The 16,830-nt window shown below is 52.2% G+C and overlaps 7 protein-coding genes across 7 annotated transcripts; 4 read left to right on the top strand and 3 right to left on the bottom strand.

Moving 5' to 3' along the window:
• Window positions 1-126: 126 nt before the first annotated feature.
• On the bottom strand, window positions 127-1,141 carry CKM354_000011000 (uncharacterized protein; the record flags this gene model as incomplete). The annotated part of the gene is made up of 2 exons (XM_044795192.1): window positions 127-321; window positions 401-1,141. The coding sequence occupies 2 exons, from the start codon at window positions 1,139-1,141 to the stop codon at window positions 127-129; spliced, it is 936 nt and encodes a 311-aa protein (XP_044651127.1).
• Window positions 1,142-2,069: 928 nt separating this feature from the next.
• Window positions 2,070-2,873, bottom strand: CKM354_000010900 (uncharacterized protein; the record flags this gene model as incomplete). The annotated part of the gene is made up of 1 exon (XM_044795191.1): window positions 2,070-2,873. The coding sequence occupies one exon, from the start codon at window positions 2,871-2,873 to the stop codon at window positions 2,070-2,072; it is 804 nt and encodes a 267-aa protein (XP_044651126.1).
• A 2,317-nt stretch (window positions 2,874-5,190) lies between these two features.
• Window positions 5,191-5,851, top strand: CKM354_000010800 (uncharacterized protein; the record flags this gene model as incomplete). Its single annotated transcript, XM_044795190.1, has 2 exons — window positions 5,191-5,740; window positions 5,799-5,851. The coding sequence occupies 2 exons, from the start codon at window positions 5,191-5,193 to the stop codon at window positions 5,849-5,851; spliced, it is 603 nt and encodes a 200-aa protein (XP_044651125.1).
• A 1,063-nt stretch (window positions 5,852-6,914) lies between these two features.
• CKM354_000010700 (uncharacterized protein) lies at window positions 6,915-7,319 on the top strand (the record flags this gene model as incomplete). The annotated part of the gene is made up of 1 exon (XM_044795189.1): window positions 6,915-7,319. The coding sequence occupies one exon, from the start codon at window positions 6,915-6,917 to the stop codon at window positions 7,317-7,319; it is 405 nt and encodes a 134-aa protein (XP_044651124.1).
• Window positions 7,320-7,990: 671 nt separating this feature from the next.
• On the top strand, window positions 7,991-8,841 carry CKM354_000010600 (uncharacterized protein; the record flags this gene model as incomplete). Its single annotated transcript, XM_044795188.1, has 2 exons — window positions 7,991-8,140; window positions 8,284-8,841. The coding sequence occupies 2 exons, from the start codon at window positions 7,991-7,993 to the stop codon at window positions 8,839-8,841; spliced, it is 708 nt and encodes a 235-aa protein (XP_044651123.1).
• Window positions 8,842-10,996: 2,155 nt separating this feature from the next.
• On the top strand, window positions 10,997-11,740 carry CKM354_000010500 (uncharacterized protein; the record flags this gene model as incomplete). The annotated part of the gene is made up of 1 exon (XM_044795187.1): window positions 10,997-11,740. The coding sequence occupies one exon, from the start codon at window positions 10,997-10,999 to the stop codon at window positions 11,738-11,740; it is 744 nt and encodes a 247-aa protein (XP_044651122.1).
• A 2,217-nt stretch (window positions 11,741-13,957) lies between these two features.
• CKM354_000010400 (uncharacterized protein) lies at window positions 13,958-15,271 on the bottom strand (the record flags this gene model as incomplete). The annotated part of the gene is made up of 2 exons (XM_044795186.1): window positions 13,958-14,802; window positions 14,857-15,271. 2 exons carry the CDS (start codon window positions 15,269-15,271, stop codon window positions 13,958-13,960), a joined length of 1,260 nt encoding a protein of 419 aa, XP_044651121.1.
• Between the last annotated feature and the right edge of the window lie 1,559 nt (window positions 15,272-16,830).

Raw genomic sequence — 16,830 nt, 5'->3', positions numbered from 1 at the left:
AGGAGATGCGAGCAGTTGTTTGCAAGCTATCCTATCCTCGACCAAGACATCTCCTGCCGATGACTGTGGATGCTGTCCATGCCCGGCCTGGTCATTGAAATTCAACATGGGCATGATGTTCTCAGCTCACAGCCTGAGCGGCTGATTCAGCTCAATCTGCACGCCGACCGAAAGCTGAGGCACTTGCTTATAATTGCTTCCTCTCAGCTCTCTCCTTGTCTCCTGCAGAGTCTCAATGTACGACGGATTCGGATTGCGCTTCATTGTCTCCAGAAACGCCCAAGTCATCGCGCCGCAATTTCTCCCAGCGATGTAGGCATCCTAGTTCTCACAGTCAGCCAAATGAACGTCCAAAGCAGCTCTACGAAGCAGAAAGGTAGAAGAAAACAATCATACTCACCGCACTCGTCTCCTCATCTCTACACCCCGAATACATCGTCACGAACTTATTCTCCCGACTCCAATCCCGTCCCGTCGTATCAGCTTCCAATCCCGGAGACCCATGATGATGCGAATGTTTGAAGCCTTGGAAAAAGCTGTTGGCATCACCGAGCATGTGTTTTGCTGCTGCGACGCTGTTGAGACCATAATCTCCATTCAACAAAGCATTTGCTTCCATGACTAAATTCACTCCAGCTTTGATGTTGTTCATGACGGAGATGTTGCCTTCGTCATCGGTGCGGTACACATATGGCAGCTCGACTGCGGAGCCAGAGTGGCAGCAATCGAGTATGATGAATAATGTGCTGTTCGGAGGTAAAGCGGAGACGAGGATTTGATGGAGTAGAGTGCTGTTGATTTGGCCTGCGCGCTCAAAATCCACAGGACAAATTGTGTCGTCATAGCCTGTCGTTCGATTGTCATCGGGTTCTTGTCCGCCGTGTCCGGAGTAATGCAGGAAGTTTGTTGTGCCTGGTGTGGAGACAAGCCAGTTCAGTGCGCGGAGCATGTTGGCATGAGAAGGGTATGCGGGTCCGGAATGGTCATCGCGGAGGACTACCTGGTTTTCTTTCCGATAGCCACGATATGAGAGGAACTCAGCCATGTTCTCGATGTCGCTGTGGCAGCCTCGAAGTTCATGTTGGCTGCCAGTGTAGTTGATCCCAATGAGGAGGGATTTCTTGAGAGGTTCTCGATCCATGGTGACTGTTTCGAGCTTCTCGAGCTCAAGGTCAGCGATTTCGTCGAGGTAGCGGTGAGCAGAAATGTTTGTTGGTGTGCTTTTGAGAAAGAGAAGGTGTGATTGGGCTCCAGGACGCGTCAGAGCTGTGGTCGATGGCTGAGGCTAGATCTCAAACTTGAAATAGGCTTTCGCAAGAACTATTAAGCCGGATGTTTCTGAGCTTAATAAGGCTAAGCTTATTTCTAAGCAAAGATGCAAACTGGAGAATATCTCTGCCCATTGTAATATCAATTATTCGCGGCTTCGAAAGCTGATAGCACCAAGCTTTCAGAATTACGAAGAGGCTCCACAGGCAACAGGAGCAACGCACTCACTTCGTTAGGAACGGGCTGACGCAAAACTACAGATTTCGCTGTCTTTGCCCTTGAAGGACAGACTTACTGTTCGCTCGCCGGTCACACTAAGGCTTCCTTGGTTACGGGATCAACGAAGACGCGCCAGAAAATTGCGTTGAGCCAATGAGAACGTGCCATTGCTGTTCGTGTCGATCGTTTGAACACACATCAATAGTGTGGGAGAATTATCGTATGTATCCTCAGGAATAAAGCCACAGCCAGATGACAAAAGCCAGCGGAGCTGAATAAGAAGGAAAGCAACTTCGTCCATCTTGCATCCTCGGTAGACGTCGCGCCTCATGGGGAGGGAGGCGAACGCATATGCTTAATTGGATGCTGTTAAGGAGAGACAGTATTGTGTCAGGGATCAAGGAAGTAACGGTGAGACCTGTGAGAAGTAAAATCGCTCGCTCGTTGATAATCGTGTCAGCTGTGCTGTGTACCAGCCATGTCTGAAAGGCGATCCCTCGCCAGTTGCTCCCGAACGCCTCGCTAAATCCATGTCAAGTAGCTCAGGCGCCTACCCTAAGGTGCCAATGCTGATGTGCTCCTCACCTGAACCACTTCAAGACAAAGTAGACGAAGATGATGAAGATGACCACTCCTCCCCAGAAGATCCATTTGTCTTGCTTGGCTCTCCGGCTCACCATACGAATGGTGTCGCCGCTGATGCCGAGCGTCGTCCCAATGTCATACAGTTTCCTTTGCGTACCCTTCAACATCTCTCTTTGGTCTCCCAAGTCGCCGAGGACAGCCCTTCCGCGTTCCAGATACTCGTCCAGCGTCGCATTGGCCGTCCCGAAAAAGTTGTTTTCTCTCAATGCATGCTCTTCTCGCCCCTGGTTCGCACCTAATCCGTACGGACTTTGGTAGGAGCTGTAACTGTTGCCTTGCTGTCCAGGCACGAAATTCGGGTTGTTCGTTCGAAACAAGGGATTGACGTTCTCCCCTCTCCCGGTCATCGCATTGGCAGCGACGTTCTTGTCTGAGTATGGGTTCTCTGGTGTTTCGCTTCCTCCGCCAGTATACCCTCGTCGACCAAACAGCTCTGATCTCTGCTCGACATGTTGTTGCTGCTCGCGCTCTGCTTTGAGCTCTGCAAATCGAGCCTTGAAGTCGAGGAGATCGGAGCGGAAGTTTGCGATTCGTTCGCGGCCCTTCTCGGCCTTCTCCGGAATGAGCTCGCTATCAAGGGATTTCTGGTAGTCGTCCAATGTCCGCGTGAAGCTGGTGAGGAGTGTTGTGATCTGGCCTTGGAGCGCAGCGGAGTTGGGTGCCGAGTTGGAGGCGAGAGTGTCTAGGTTGGAACGAAGAGATTTGGACTGGCGAAGGGCATTATTGTAGAGGGCCGACATGGTGAAGAGGCGAGATGGTGTTGTGGTTACATGGTGGAATTGTTGGGTGTTGTTTGGTGCGGCATAAATTTTGTCAAGAAGACGTGGCAGGATCGGCGCGGTGTCACGTGCTCTTGAACTTCACTTCACGTTGAGATCTCGTTGCCCTTTGCTATCGCCAGCACCGGTCAACATATGTACACTGGTTTGCATTTCCTGAGGACGCTGCTTCCTATGTGGCGGCCTCTCCTCCTCCGCTGCGACCATCCGATCCTGAGCGCCGCCTCCTCCTTTGTTGCCGTAAAAGTTCCCCAAAATCCAGAGCATTTCCGGACGATCGTACCATCTTGAGCACCGCGTTATGAGCTCATTCAATTGTACCTAGAGAGGATGAGGATAGAGTAGGTGTCAGATGCTGGCAAAGATTTTGCAAAAGATGCGAACGAAGCACTGCCGCTTCCAGCTTGTTGAGGATTCTGGTCTATGCAGAGGGAAACGTTACGAACACAGACCGACAGTTCTCGGAACCACCCACGAACATGCATCTGATAGAGTTCATTCCGGGTGATCATGACTTTCAGTCCTCCGCTTCATCTTTGCTCGCAGCCCTTTCACGTGAGTGGTATCGCCGCAGACCTTAGGTCCGATATGCATGAGTGCTTACAGATGCCAAGGAGAGCACTGGACGGTCAGTAGCCCGAAACAGGTCACAGCATTCGTTGTTGATTGAGCATGCAGGATTCATACTCTGCTGCCCGACCACTTCCCGCCGGATGCCGTTCTCGTCCCTCGTTACAAGGACACGTGTGAAGGGCTACATTTCCCGAAGAGGACATTGGTCGACACATTGGCGTGCAATCTTGACCGTTTGCATTTCGATGCACGGAAAGAATCGAGAAGATTGTCCTCCGCCCGTCGTTTACCGTCCCGCGCAGCTCGAACTCAGATCTATCGGAGCCAAGCCCCAACTCCATACAGACACGGGAAGTCTAATAGCCAAATAAATCTCGGCCGACAGGATGCGGCCCTTAGGGCTCTGGGCTTAAGCCTTTCAACGGGCTATGCTCTTTTATTCATGATCGGCATGATACAATCGCGGCATAGAAGGCAGGAGGCACTGTCTTCCAGCCGCAGATCGGACAGCTACCAAGCTCAATCGAGCTGAGTTCGGCTTCAACGAGCCTAATTTCATCTCTTCGAACAAGCAGTGTTCCTGTACTCTGTTGCAACACTGCCCAGAACGCGGATCAGAAGAGAAGGACGCCATGTCTCTCAACCGTGTGTGTGCAGGCGGTGCTTCCAGCTCATGTGGTAGGCCTGGTGCTATAAGAACGATACTCCAATGCTGTCCTTCATTACTAAAACATTGCACAGTCGCAAGTATCCAGTATCCGACTACCATCAGCCTTATACTTCGACCAATCAGTATTCGATATGCGCCTCTTCGCTCTCCTGGCTCTTCTGTCGGCACTTGCCATGGCACAAAATAAAGCTCATGCGCCAAAGAACGCACCAGCAGGCGAGAACGCAGTTGCAACCGAGGGAGAGGGCTCTCCTAACGACCTAGAGAATGCAAAAGGTGGTGGACGCGCAAAAGGAAATGCCAAGGAGCACTGCCGTCTCATAGAAGTTTGCAGCGCTGATAAGTCCGCGGACGTGTTGTATCAGGCAAGCATTTACATCTTTCCACCTTGGCCCCGCACTGAATAGGATGCTGACCATACATCAGTAATGCATCGACGCACACCATTGCAACGCGAAAGCCAAGCTTCCCGAGGTCAAAGGAGGCCAATCATGCGATACGAAAAATGGCGAGTATTGCAAGATGGGAAAATGTGTAAGTGCATCTGTGCGGAATGTGCAAAGGGTCGAAACTGATTGGCACGCAGCTACCGTATGATGATAACGGAAAGAAAGCTATCAGATGCTACAATCGATGCTGCAAGAAGCTAAACTGAATAACACCTGGCTTTTTGAGGAATGCAACACCTTATGGGCAAATATACGTGTAAGCTACTCACATTTGACATTGAGCCACAACGCCATTTGCTGACCAGACAGACATTCGCGCGCAGTCACTTCAAGAGCGCCAGGAATATGGTCGCTGTTTCCACTGAGGCAACAATGATCTTTTTCCAAGTATCGAAGTTTAATGTCAAGAGAGTTCTGAGGCCACCACGTCCTCAAATCCATTCTCTCATTGCGATAAATACTACTACATACTCCCACCGTTTTTCTCTGGACAGACAATTGTTTCACACATCACAGCTCTACTGAATCTCGCATAGATCACTCCAACAAATTACAGCCTCGACATCGATACCCCAAGCCAACTACAATGTCTGGAAAGCTTGTGCCTTACCCCGAGACTGCGGCCTCGAAGGTCTTCGCAATGCCAGAAGTCCTCGGGTCGATCCTAGGACACCTCGATCCTGTTGAAATTGCTCACGTACAGCTAGCTCACCCTCACTGTCTGGATGTAGTCAAGAACTTTCCGCATCTCCGTCGCCAATTCTTCCTTGAACAGGATCCGCGGGCAACCGATGGCGGCTTTCAGCTTAATCCGATCTTCGAGATGGTATTCCGCATCTTTGGATGGAGCATGGGCCCGACCGAGGTCGTGCGTCGGTATCCAGAAGAGGCAATTTTGCGGTATCGCCCCAGCCTTCTTCATCTTTGCCCAGATTGGAAGGATGAGTTTCGTTGCTCTATCAGGCAATCCTACAAGCGTGTACTACTAGACGAGAACGCATGGCGTTTCGTCCTCGATCTGCGGCCTTTGTTGCAGCAGACATTATTTGCCAAGGCAAGCCATCCGGTCTCGATCTTTCCGATTTGTGACCGCGATCGCGACCTCGTTCCGTATGGCTACGTGGATGTTGTGGAAGGTGCGAACTCTGTCTTGGACGTGTTGAGGATGGTGCTTGAGCAGGAAATATCTGACAGGGTGGTATACAAAGCCGCAATGCCACGTCATGAGAATCATGACCGACATTTGAAACATGCACTTCATGATGCTCGAAGTGGACTTGGAGATCTTGCAGCTGCTCTGTACCGCCTTTGGCAGTAAGAGGAGCTGCAAAAAGGAGAGAACAGAAAAGCAGACTGTATGAAGAAAGTCTTTGGCCTGGCACCGGAACATTGACCTTGAACACAATGCTAGATGAGAAAGAAGCCGACAACACAATCAAAGGCTCACAGCCGGAATATTGACGATCACCTCGAAACCTCCTGCTCCCTTGGCAGGCGCAATCTCGTAATTCATCGATGGAAGAAAGTTTTGGCGGGCCTTCAAGCAGTTGCAGCTCGCAGAAACGGAAGTTAAGCAACAATGTTCACACCGCTTCCTCCATCTGCGGATGTTCTTACTTACATTTCAGGAATGCTCCCGCAGCAGGTACCAGGGAGGATACAATGTTTCGGAAGCTGCAGCAGGAGTCGCACATACGTCACTTCTCAACCGATGGAAGTGCTTTCCGCTTCCCAAAATTCTCCTCCTGCACTCTTTGCGACGTCCAACAGATCGATCACAAACTTGGCATGTCCTCTCAGGATTCCATGATCACCCCGATGCTGACGAAGTGCTGCGGCGATGCAATACAAGATGGACCGAACCACTCCATCATGACCACGCTAAAATACGATGCCATCCCGACAGCTTCGCTCGAGGCAAAGGAGGCTTTTCGAGCGAAGGGAGAGGGCTATCTGCTCGAGTTAAAGATCCGACTGAAGAAAGAAAGCGGAGATAGCCGAGCCAGAGATAATAAGAAAGAACCCGATTCCACACTCCAACAACTTGCTGCACACTATGACACCAAGTAGAGATCTGACTGGTTTGGCCGCGCCAAAGCGCAACTCTTCCACATGGCCAGTTCGATGCTCTCTCCGTCAGGAAGCCAGCAGACGCGGGTGCTGCAGCGCCACACCGGGTCGGACACGGGATGGTCGAATTGCTAGAGGCTTGGGGGACTGGCAGTTGTCAGGAAGAAGTTTGCTTACAGCCGGGCTCCGCGCCTAGCATCGAAGACAACTTTGGCAGAACACCGCTATGGTTTGGAGCAAATGCGCTCCGGATTACTGCGTCCTAGGGATGAAGATCCGCTTCTCCACAAGACCGCATATCTGAAACCTGCACGCATTCGCTTTGACCGCGATACGCTTGAGCGCATCAAAGCGGTACAGCAGCACATCCTTGACATTTTCCCAGTCAATTTTCCGTACGGTGAAGATGGAACATTGTTCTTTTCGAACAAAGACGCCATGCCTTACGACTGGGACTGGCAGTCACTGTACTCGCTAGCCGCTGAACTTCACAAGCGCATAGACGAGGATCGCAACTGGGACGAGGATACAGAGGATGAATTGGAAACGACGTGCAACGAGATCTTTTTCCAACAGGCAGTTCGGTGCAGTGGTCTGGAGGACAGCGCAAATGTGACATCACACACGACTCTTGTCCATCATTAGGAACTTCGCGTTGCCACCCAAGCCCTGCATGGTCTCCAACAGGGCAGAGCCAGATGCTCGAAGTCCGGACTAACTCTGATTCATCATGCTATTGACTCGCCCCACTAGCAATGAAGTGTGTCAAAGGGGATTACGAGTGACTGAAGAGTGCGCGTCCACGCGTATCGAGCAGTCAAGCTTCTTTTATTGGTCGAAGGCTCGCCAAAACTCGAATACATTTCGAACGATATATTCAATCATTTTCTCCCAGGAACAGGCGACCTGATATCCTCAACCAAGCTCCTGGTCACGGAACAGTTTCCCATCATCGCATGGTATCTGGAGGTGGTACTGAACCACCTTCACATCCCAACAGAGGTCCTCTATTCCAGGTTGGGGGCAGGAGAGTGCGAAAAGGTGGTCAAGGGATTCAAACAACCAGACAACCCGGGAGATATTTGGCAACGGAGATACACTTCGCAGATGGCGAGTATGAATACGACTGAAATCTCCGATGACTTGTCGCCCACCATGACACTCAGTGGGAGCCCAGTTAGCTTGGCCACGCCAGCGAAGGTCTGGAGAAAGAAGCCCTAGGCGAGATGTGGGGCCTCTTTGAATAAAGAGGCTTATGCAGCCACAATGCTCTCATAGAGGGCTTCAGAGACGCACCACTCGACCTCGCACCAGAAATGCTGGAGGACATCGACCAGAAGCGGGAGCAGCGTAAAATCGAATACGCAAAGATGAACAATGCCTATCAGCATCCGCTCACCCTTGAGCGTGAAGCCAAGGCCCTTGCCAGCAAGAAATACCACTGGAGAGATTGCAACTACTACGCTGTAAATGTGTCTGTCCTCCGCATCCATGAGTCGAGTGACACACACATGCACGCTAGAGAGAACTTGATTCTGAACTCCAACGATTCACTGTGCACTATGACGCCAAATGAACAATCAACTGGTTTGGCCGCACCAGAGCGCAGTTGGAGATCGAGGCCGTGAACGAGATGAAGCGACTCTCTGGAGATAAGCTTGAGCCGAATATGCTATACGTCACCAGCACGTATGCATCGTCGCAAACCGAGAAGTCGAGCTATACCTCGCAGGTCTCATGCGATGTCCGAAACGGTGTTGTGATCTGCACAAACCAGAGGAAGGATTTCGACAAGACCCTTCCGCCAGCAAGGCTGGCAAATACAGACTTGATAGCGCAGCAGGACCTGCGTAGGGCAGAGGCACGGTCCAAGGCGCCAGAGAACCTGAAGTATGTATGGAGATATCACATCACGAATCCAACTACGCTCTCCATTATCAAGAGCATCGGAGTCGGCATCGAGACTGCAGCAACCTTTGCCCGCGATACCGAACAATTCTGCGAGCTGCTGGCCACTCCAAATAGGAAAGGAGTGTGCTATATGCTGAAGGACTACTGCTCGACATTTGGATGGAAGTCATTCGAGAGTGTCACAACCATGTTCGACGCATATGTTCAGAGCTTCGATATGCTCTTCACGCTCTGCGAAGAGACGAGCGTGAAGTGAGACCTTCAGCAGTGGTTGATGATTACCAAAGTCGCTGTGGATGGGTCTGACAGACACTCTCGCTTCATCCTTGAAGGTTTCGACGCAGGAACTGAAAATTCCGACGGGGCCAGAGTGGAGAGCAACATGATTTTCGAGACCGAACAAGTTGAACAACATCACCCGATATTGTTACCCTGGTGTCGCATAGCAAGCAGACAGTGAGCACTGGTCACAGATTCCGTCACACTCTCTCTCATCGATGGCCATGAGAGAGAATGGAGCCCTGGGAGGTTATTCCATAATGATAACCTCAACTCATGGTTTTCTCAAGCGGTGCATGGAGCTTAAGAGCGCTGGTCGGATGATGCAGCTCCGAAAGCATGGGTAAACAAACCTCCAGAATGCCGCCCGCTGTGCTGTTGATGGTCAGAAGATCGGTGAAGCCGATCACTGGATGAGTGAGCTCGGTCGCAAGATCGACGCGAAGAGAGCCGAAGTCGACGAACGCGATGAGATCAACGAGGCAGAAAGCTCTCCCTTCGCTCTCGGCGCGACTCTGGTGTCCATCTATCGCCAGCAATCCCGTCTGTTCTACGACTATCTCCGCGATACCCTGCAGGCCGAATGAAATGCCTATCTGCCACAGGCACCGCTTCCCGCAGACCAAGTGCCAGACAAGCCGAAGACATACAGCAAGAAGTCTTCGGTGGAGAGGGTGGTTTCCTGGCGACCGCATTTCGAGAAGATTTTCTACGAGCTCATGCGCTCTCCGCACGGCCGCGTCTGCTTGGCTCCCGCCGGAAAGCAAAATAGAAACTCGCCCCGGGGTTCGCGCCTTCAATGCTGCGTTCGCTGCCAGAGGGCTTTAATTACGTCTTTGCTCCTTGTACCTCTGGCTTCTGCGGCGTAGTCAAGCTATTCCGTATACCGAAGAGAGGCAGGCCAACAACTCAAGTCGCGGGAGATGAAGAAGTGGGAGTGCTTCACAATTGTCATTTTTGCTGTCCCTTGCTAGCCTGGATGGATATTTTGCTTGGGAATGAGGACCGTTGTGAATGCCACATGAGCACGGAGTCTTGCTCTGAGTTTTTGCTAGTTGAGATGTCTCTCGTGCGCGGTACTTGAGAACGACGCTCTGCCGCATGATGGCGTGGTCGTATCCCGTGTACATGGAACTCCACCTGCAAATCATAGCGATGAGGCAGGCGGACGATCCCGTGATGATCCAGCGGTGGGACCTCCTCGAGAGCAAGTTGGCCAAGAGAGCACGCGCGGCTGGCGTGAAGGACAGATGACTGTCGCTATGGGACGACCCAGACTGTCCACACCCATTCACCCACATTCGACATTCCTTTCTTTGGGAGCATGGACCAAGACGATCAGCAGAGAGCTGTTCGCGTCGCCGACGCTCTCGACAATCCTTCTGGCCGCGGCAGCACTTCCGTCTATTTCTGATGCCTTTACGACGGCACCACCAATTCTTCTTGCATCTCACCCTGGGCCCTTCGCATCGATCCTGGCCACGTTTCGCGATACATGGACACGACATTCGCGACATGAAGCTGCATTCACATCATAGCGTTGACGTCTTTGACGCCTCCGCCCTGCACCTTTTCTTCAATCTACTCCGCAAGCGGCGGGTAATCTCACATCTAGACCATGCGCAATTGGCGTTCAGGACAGATGGCTACAGTCTTTGTCGCTGTGGAACGGGTCGAAATATCTGCATCCACGTCTCGTGCGGAGATCATGTTGCAAAGCGCTCTGGTACCTCTAGTTCGCGTTATCTGATGTCCGTGGACACGCGATGGCTGAGCAAGTTTCGCTAGGCCTAGAGAGTGCCGATTTTGGCACTGAATCTCTGACAGAATGTCGATTGTCCCTGCTGCTGGTGGTAAGGATGTGGGCCAGTGTCATGAAGTTAGCTTTCTGGAGCGTGCAGGACGCAAAGCTCGGTCATGTGAACTCGATGGTGATGGGAACGCACCTGAAGCACGCGCTGGCATTAGATGCCCAGGAATGGATCATTCGTGTGCTGGTACGATACGAACCAGATGTTAGCAACATCATCACAGCCTTGGCAAGCGAAGCACATACGATCGATATCCACGGCACCATTGAAAAAGGCTTTGTCCATCAGCCATTGACCGGACGAAGCCTGCACACTCCCGAAATGGCCAAGGCGGCTTCCGATGTAGTGCCCAAAACGTACAAGCCACAGCACGATTCCGGCGCAAACCACAGCTCGCCATGGGCACAGGGCGACAATCACGACCTTGGCGAGATCGCTGTCAAGCAGCTGATCATCCAGACAATTGGTGATAAGGGCGCATGCTGCAAGAGAGACATGGCTGGTGAAGGCAAGACCGCATATGGCCTGGCAAAGTTCAAGATCTTCGATTGTGATCTCGAGCTGATCTTCATCTGTCTTGACTGTTGTCGGCACGCGAAGGACCTGATGAAGGAGGGGCATTTTGTTGCCGACGATTTCATCAACCGGCGTCGGACCAAGGTCAGCGCCGTCGAGATGGGCCTGTTCGACAAGACCAAAGGCGACAATGTTGCGGACATGAAGAAATATGTCGCGAGACCAGGCCAGCATGCGGCACAGGACGGTCGCTGTGGAATTTGCCAAGAAGAAATCGCAGCGAACATCGGTTCCACGACAGCCAACCTCTCAGGATGGAACCACCAATTCGCTGCTTTCCAGGACATGATTATATGCTACAGGTGCCATGAGAAGGAGAGAAAGGGCTGCGACGACAAGAGAGACTGGTCACTCGAAAAAGTGCGCAAGTTTTTCGCCGAGCGTGACGCTAGGACAGCCGTGCAGCGGCAAGAAGTGGAAGGAGACTGCTTAGTCTGCCACAAAGAAACGGCCAAATACGACAGATACACCTCTACAATGCCCGGCTAACCTGTCGTAACGCATGAGGCTTGCAAATTCCGTTTCATCGGCTACATTCGCTGGCATCTCGCCGTCAAGAAAGTCGAAGACATCATGACTGATGTACTGGACAAGACCATTGTAGCTGACTTTGCACGTGTGAAGCAGAAAGACCACAAGAAGCCCGCCTTCGAAGTCGCATAGGCAGACAGAAGTGAAAATGGCGACAATATCATCTGCGCAGCTTGCAAGAGAGGTGATATTGGCTACGAAGCGAGGAGAAGTCACAGCACAGTTAGGCAAACGGGATCAGGAGATCGTTTTCTGTTGCAGCCTCAGTGACCACCTTCGTGGCCGTTTTACACCACCCCAGTTACAGAGAATACAGCCAAGACAATCACGTGATTTTGCTACGCATCGGTAATTGTGCTACTCTCCCACTAGATCTTAGGGTTTCAGTTGCTCCTTCGGCTCCGCGGATCGCGCCTGGCGCCAGGCTTTGATCAGGTTATTGCCACATCCGATGGCGTCGAAGTTGTTCTGGAGACGGAATGAGTTGAGTTTGGTAGCTCTGTCTCTGCCGTGGTGTCGTTCACTTTGAATGATTGGTCGTTACCTTCAGCGGCACAGCATCCGCTCCAATATGCGGAGATCGTACATCGTCATTCGCTGCAATCAGTAATTTCCCCTCTGAGCGGCAGCGCCCTTTGTTCGCAGAGCCGGGGGCTACATATTCAGTGCGATCGGAACTCACTCACACGTCTGTTCTTTGTGAGTAGCGTTTACTCATTCGCGCTCCATACCTCGGTAGGCTTAGAATGTTATACTGAGCGCACAGCCTTGCCGTACTAAATCAGAGGATTTTTCGAGAGGGGCTGAAATGGCAAGCGGCGATGACCCAGAACGAGCGCCATTCTTCAACCTTGGAGTCTAGTTGTGTGCTTGGACAGAGTACGTGTGAAACACGACTCTTGCACTGCTGTGGCTGTGAGGGAACGGGTTGGTGGTGCAGCGACTGGAGGAAACGTCTGAAACGCGATCCTTTGGGTGGCTTCTGGTGGTGGTGTAGCGAATGAAGGAAACGCGTGTGACGCGATCCTTTCGGTGGCTTCTGGTAGTGGTACAGGTGCCAGGTATTCAAGAGGCAGGCGAAGGAAACGTGTGAAACACGATTCTTGCTTGCGCTGAGGATGGTGAAGCGTGGTATGTGGTCGATGTGATGCTAGTGCGAGCGTGCGGCTGGTGTTGGTTTGTTGTGAGAACTGCGCTAAAGTCAGTAGCAGATGGTGTCAGCGTTTGGCGAAGCTCTTCGGCTTTTTAAGTGAAATGTGAAGTGGTTCCAAAAGGTGCCCGGACAATGCCTTCGCCAACATTGATTGGGGAACGTTGGGATCTGACAGAATTTTAACACGGAATACACCCAAGTGAGACTTGACCGCATAAAGTGAAGTATTGATGTGTGCATGTACTTACCACCACTTCTGTTCTGCTGGCTTAAAAAGCTCCATTGAGCCCACAGCACACGGCACACGGCACACGACAACTCCTCAACATCGTCCTCGTCATCTCCATTCGCCGAGTTCTCGGCATACCACAAGTGCACAGCCGTGGCCAGCACGGTCCCACCCGTAGCCTCTGCACGTTCCAGGTCTCTCAGCGCAGTGGCTGCGTCGAGGTCTACCTCTCCTATGCTCGAGATGGATGCGTCTATGTCGGTGCGACATCTCTTTGGAGGTGCTTTTGTCCCCTCGATTGGCATGAGTGCGCTCGCTGGAAGCGTTGTCTTGACCTTGGACTTGCCGGCGCGGCGTCAACAACCGTGGAGCACGCTCTCGAATATGAAGTCCAGCCACTCCGGCAGTGGGGCACTTATCCGCATCCCATCGCCAATGATGGCATTTGCTTTTGCATGCCCCTCTACGAGCGTCGGCCAGAGTGTAGAGACGTGCTTGCCCTTGCAGAAATCCTGAGAGCAGATGACGATGCGGGTATCTGAGCTCCGCATAGTGCAACATTGAATCAACGTGGATCGGTGCCCAAGAATCCGATGTTCTCGCCCACCGCGCCACCTACAATTGTGCAGTCAATGACATGGACTCTGCCCTCCTTACCTTGGCTACCATCCACACTCTAGACACGAACACGTGAATGCAAGGGCGCAAGAATGCCCTCCAATAGGCGCTTCTGGTCCTTGTAAAACGTGGTCACAATGATGTCCTCCTGTTCGAACTTACCTTTTTCAAGGAGTCAGAAGATTGTGCGCAAGACTATGACTGCTGTCTGAACATTGTACCGCGATGTGCTCCCTTGCATCATTTGAGATTGCATCATTTGAGGAACGTAATGAAGGGCTGCGCGGCGTTCTGGGGAGATCGTGATGGAGGATATTGCCGTGTTGAACGGGGTCTTGCTGCGGGTAGCCAGCTGCGCCATGAAAGCTTGAAATCTCGCGGCGTGTTCTCGTCCACGAACCGTCGAGCCATCGCTCAGCTTGCCATTATATGAGGTTGAGTTTATAATGGAGCTGATGCTGAGATACATGCGGTATTGCTCCACCAAGGTGATCGGCCGGAGTCCTGCATTGATCAGACGTTCCATGAGTGACATGTTGCCATACTCCAAGAAGATGTTGCGGAGACTGAATATTGCAGGCGGTAGTTGTTTCGGGTCGCCAATGATCAATACACGATCCAACTTGCTTTGAGCGGCAAGCACGATTGAATGGACGGCGCGAGCCTCTGTCATCTGGGAAGACTCGTCCATGAGGAGCGCTTGCGGCCTGAAGCGTCTCAGGAACGGGCCAGATGCCGCAGCTGCGGTGGAGAAGATGCCCTTTGAGGTCGCCGCATACCCGACCTGCAGAGTACGAAGTGCATCGTGGGATGTGCTGCGCAGATTTTCGAGATATTTCTCGTACTCATCCTCGCTCTCCTTGTCTTCTTCGGGAGGGCTTGCAAGCTGATCGTGAGCGGATCGGAAGCTGCGTAGCTGGTCGCCCTCTTCTTTCCAATATGGTCGGCCGAGGCGCCCATTCTCACGCGCCGTAAGGCGTCGGCGGATCGTCTGCTCCAGAGAAAGAATTCTGGTATCGTCTGTATCGGACTTTACGCCCGAGTCGTTTCAGCCAAGTCCCCCGTCCACTGTACCTTGGTCACATTTGTATCCCTCGCTGAAGGCTGGCCAGATTCGAAGGAAGCCTTCAGCCTGCTGGTCTTGCTTCTCCCCCGCCAGTTTTTCAGCCAGGACATACACAGCAGCGTTAGACTCAGAACGGACCCAGTACTTCATCTTGGACTCCTCTAGCAATTCATTGATGGCGGCAACCAGTGTAGACTTGCCTATGCCTGGCAGGCCGATAATGACCGTGACGCGGTGTTGACAGAAGTGCAATACCGCCGCGCTTTGCTCGCTGTTTAGGCGCCGCTCTGTGCAAACAGCGCGGATTCTGGCTCTCATGTATCCGTTAACGGAGAGTCTCTTGTTAGCTTCCAGCCAAGAGTCGCTCAGATCCTGCGCGAGTACAAGCCGCTTCCAGAAACCCAACTTGCTCCCATCTTCCATTTCGGAACTAGTCTGCATCAATCGTAGGACGCTTTTTTGCAATTTTTCGACTAGGGTCCCAATATGCCCGAAACGAAAGTGTGATCGCAAGACACGGCTCTCCATCACGTATCCGCCTGGAGTCTGCGGACACTTCATTCTGAGAGCGCAATGGCTCTCAGCGTACTGCTCACCAGAATGGACAATCCCGGTCCAAATTTCTGTTTCATTTTCTTCCACAAGGGTCACCTTCATCTCAACTGGCTCCTTGAGCTCCGGCGCTAGACCTTGACCGCTTCGAGCGCAGCACCACCGGACGCGGCTTCTTCCTGTGTAACTGCAGATCGGAAGTCCAGCAAGACAGTCCACATTTCGGAACCAGTGACTTGGTCAGAAATGAGCTCCGCTTAATGTATGCCATTGAAGGCCTTGCTCGTCAGGTCCTGGGAGTACTCGTGCTCGAAGTAGTGGCAGTCAAGAACACTGCAGATATATTGTCGTTCAGACAGAAAGCTGTTCTATCCGCTCAGAGGACCCGAGATCGGCACGTGATGCAGTGGCCTGGGAACGGTCTGCGCGTCCTCTGCAAGATACTATTCTTTGTTTGGCTTTTTTTTTGTAGTGCATCACGATCCGAGGTCCTGTTCGCGAATATCTTGTCAATGAATGCCCAGTCTGCACAGAACCCCTCGCAGCAGAACCCCGGCTCCCAATTATCACCACTATCTTCGACCAACCGTGTGAGGGATGGCGCGAACGACGGAATGACTGGCACGGGCATTGACGCAAAAAGTGGCCAATACGCGTCAATCACACGATCGTAGTCACAGTTTCCCGGTCTTGTGACGATGATTTGGAGCTCTTATCCCTCTCCAGTCAGGTCCCGCACCTGCTGAAGTGTCTTCTGTGCCGCCAGCGTCTCCGGTGTCATACCCGCAACCGACCGCGTTAATCCGATTCGTGCGAGCTGCCCCCCCTTCGAACGATGAGACTGACTGTTTCGTCAGCTCATGTCCTGAAATGATGGAAGGACGCCAGTCTTCGCTTGATCGATCTCGGTGAAGGAACTCCATTGAAGATGGTGCAGCTGCCTTGGGAAGTCTCAGTAGTCGATGTGCTGCAATGTACATAGCTTACATCACGTGCGAACAGGAGCTCGCCGTGCTTCAGATCGTAGCTCTTAGTCTTTCGGGTGTTGTTGTTCATCCACGTCGCCACGAAAAACAACCGAGCTTTCAGAGGTATCACATACATCCCGTACATCTCTGACCCACTTCATACAGCCGCACACTCCAGCTGCCCTTGCCTAAGAGCTTCAACACGATTGATTCTTGCAAAAACATGTGGTGGCCGACCATGAAACTTCTGTAATCTATATGTGAGCCTGGGCCAGGAGGATTGTAGATGCATATGCTCAGTTGCCTGGAAGAATCCGGAGGCAAGTGCGATTGTCCCTGTCAGCATTCTGTGAGCTACCATCACCGACGCCTCTCCGGAGCATTTGAGTATCCGGTGCTCATCCAGGCAAGGTTGGCGAGAAGCAGCACGATCGGTAGCTTTTGGAGCGTCTCATGGCAGGC

Source organism: Cercospora kikuchii (assembly GCF_019650295.1).
Source record: "Cercospora kikuchii DNA, contig_00001, whole genome shotgun sequence".
Taxonomy (NCBI): Eukaryota; Fungi; Ascomycota; class Dothideomycetes; order Mycosphaerellales; family Mycosphaerellaceae; genus Cercospora; species Cercospora kikuchii.
The sequence above is the reverse complement of the archived record's forward strand: the minus strand, read 5'-3'. Positions and strand labels throughout refer to the sequence as shown.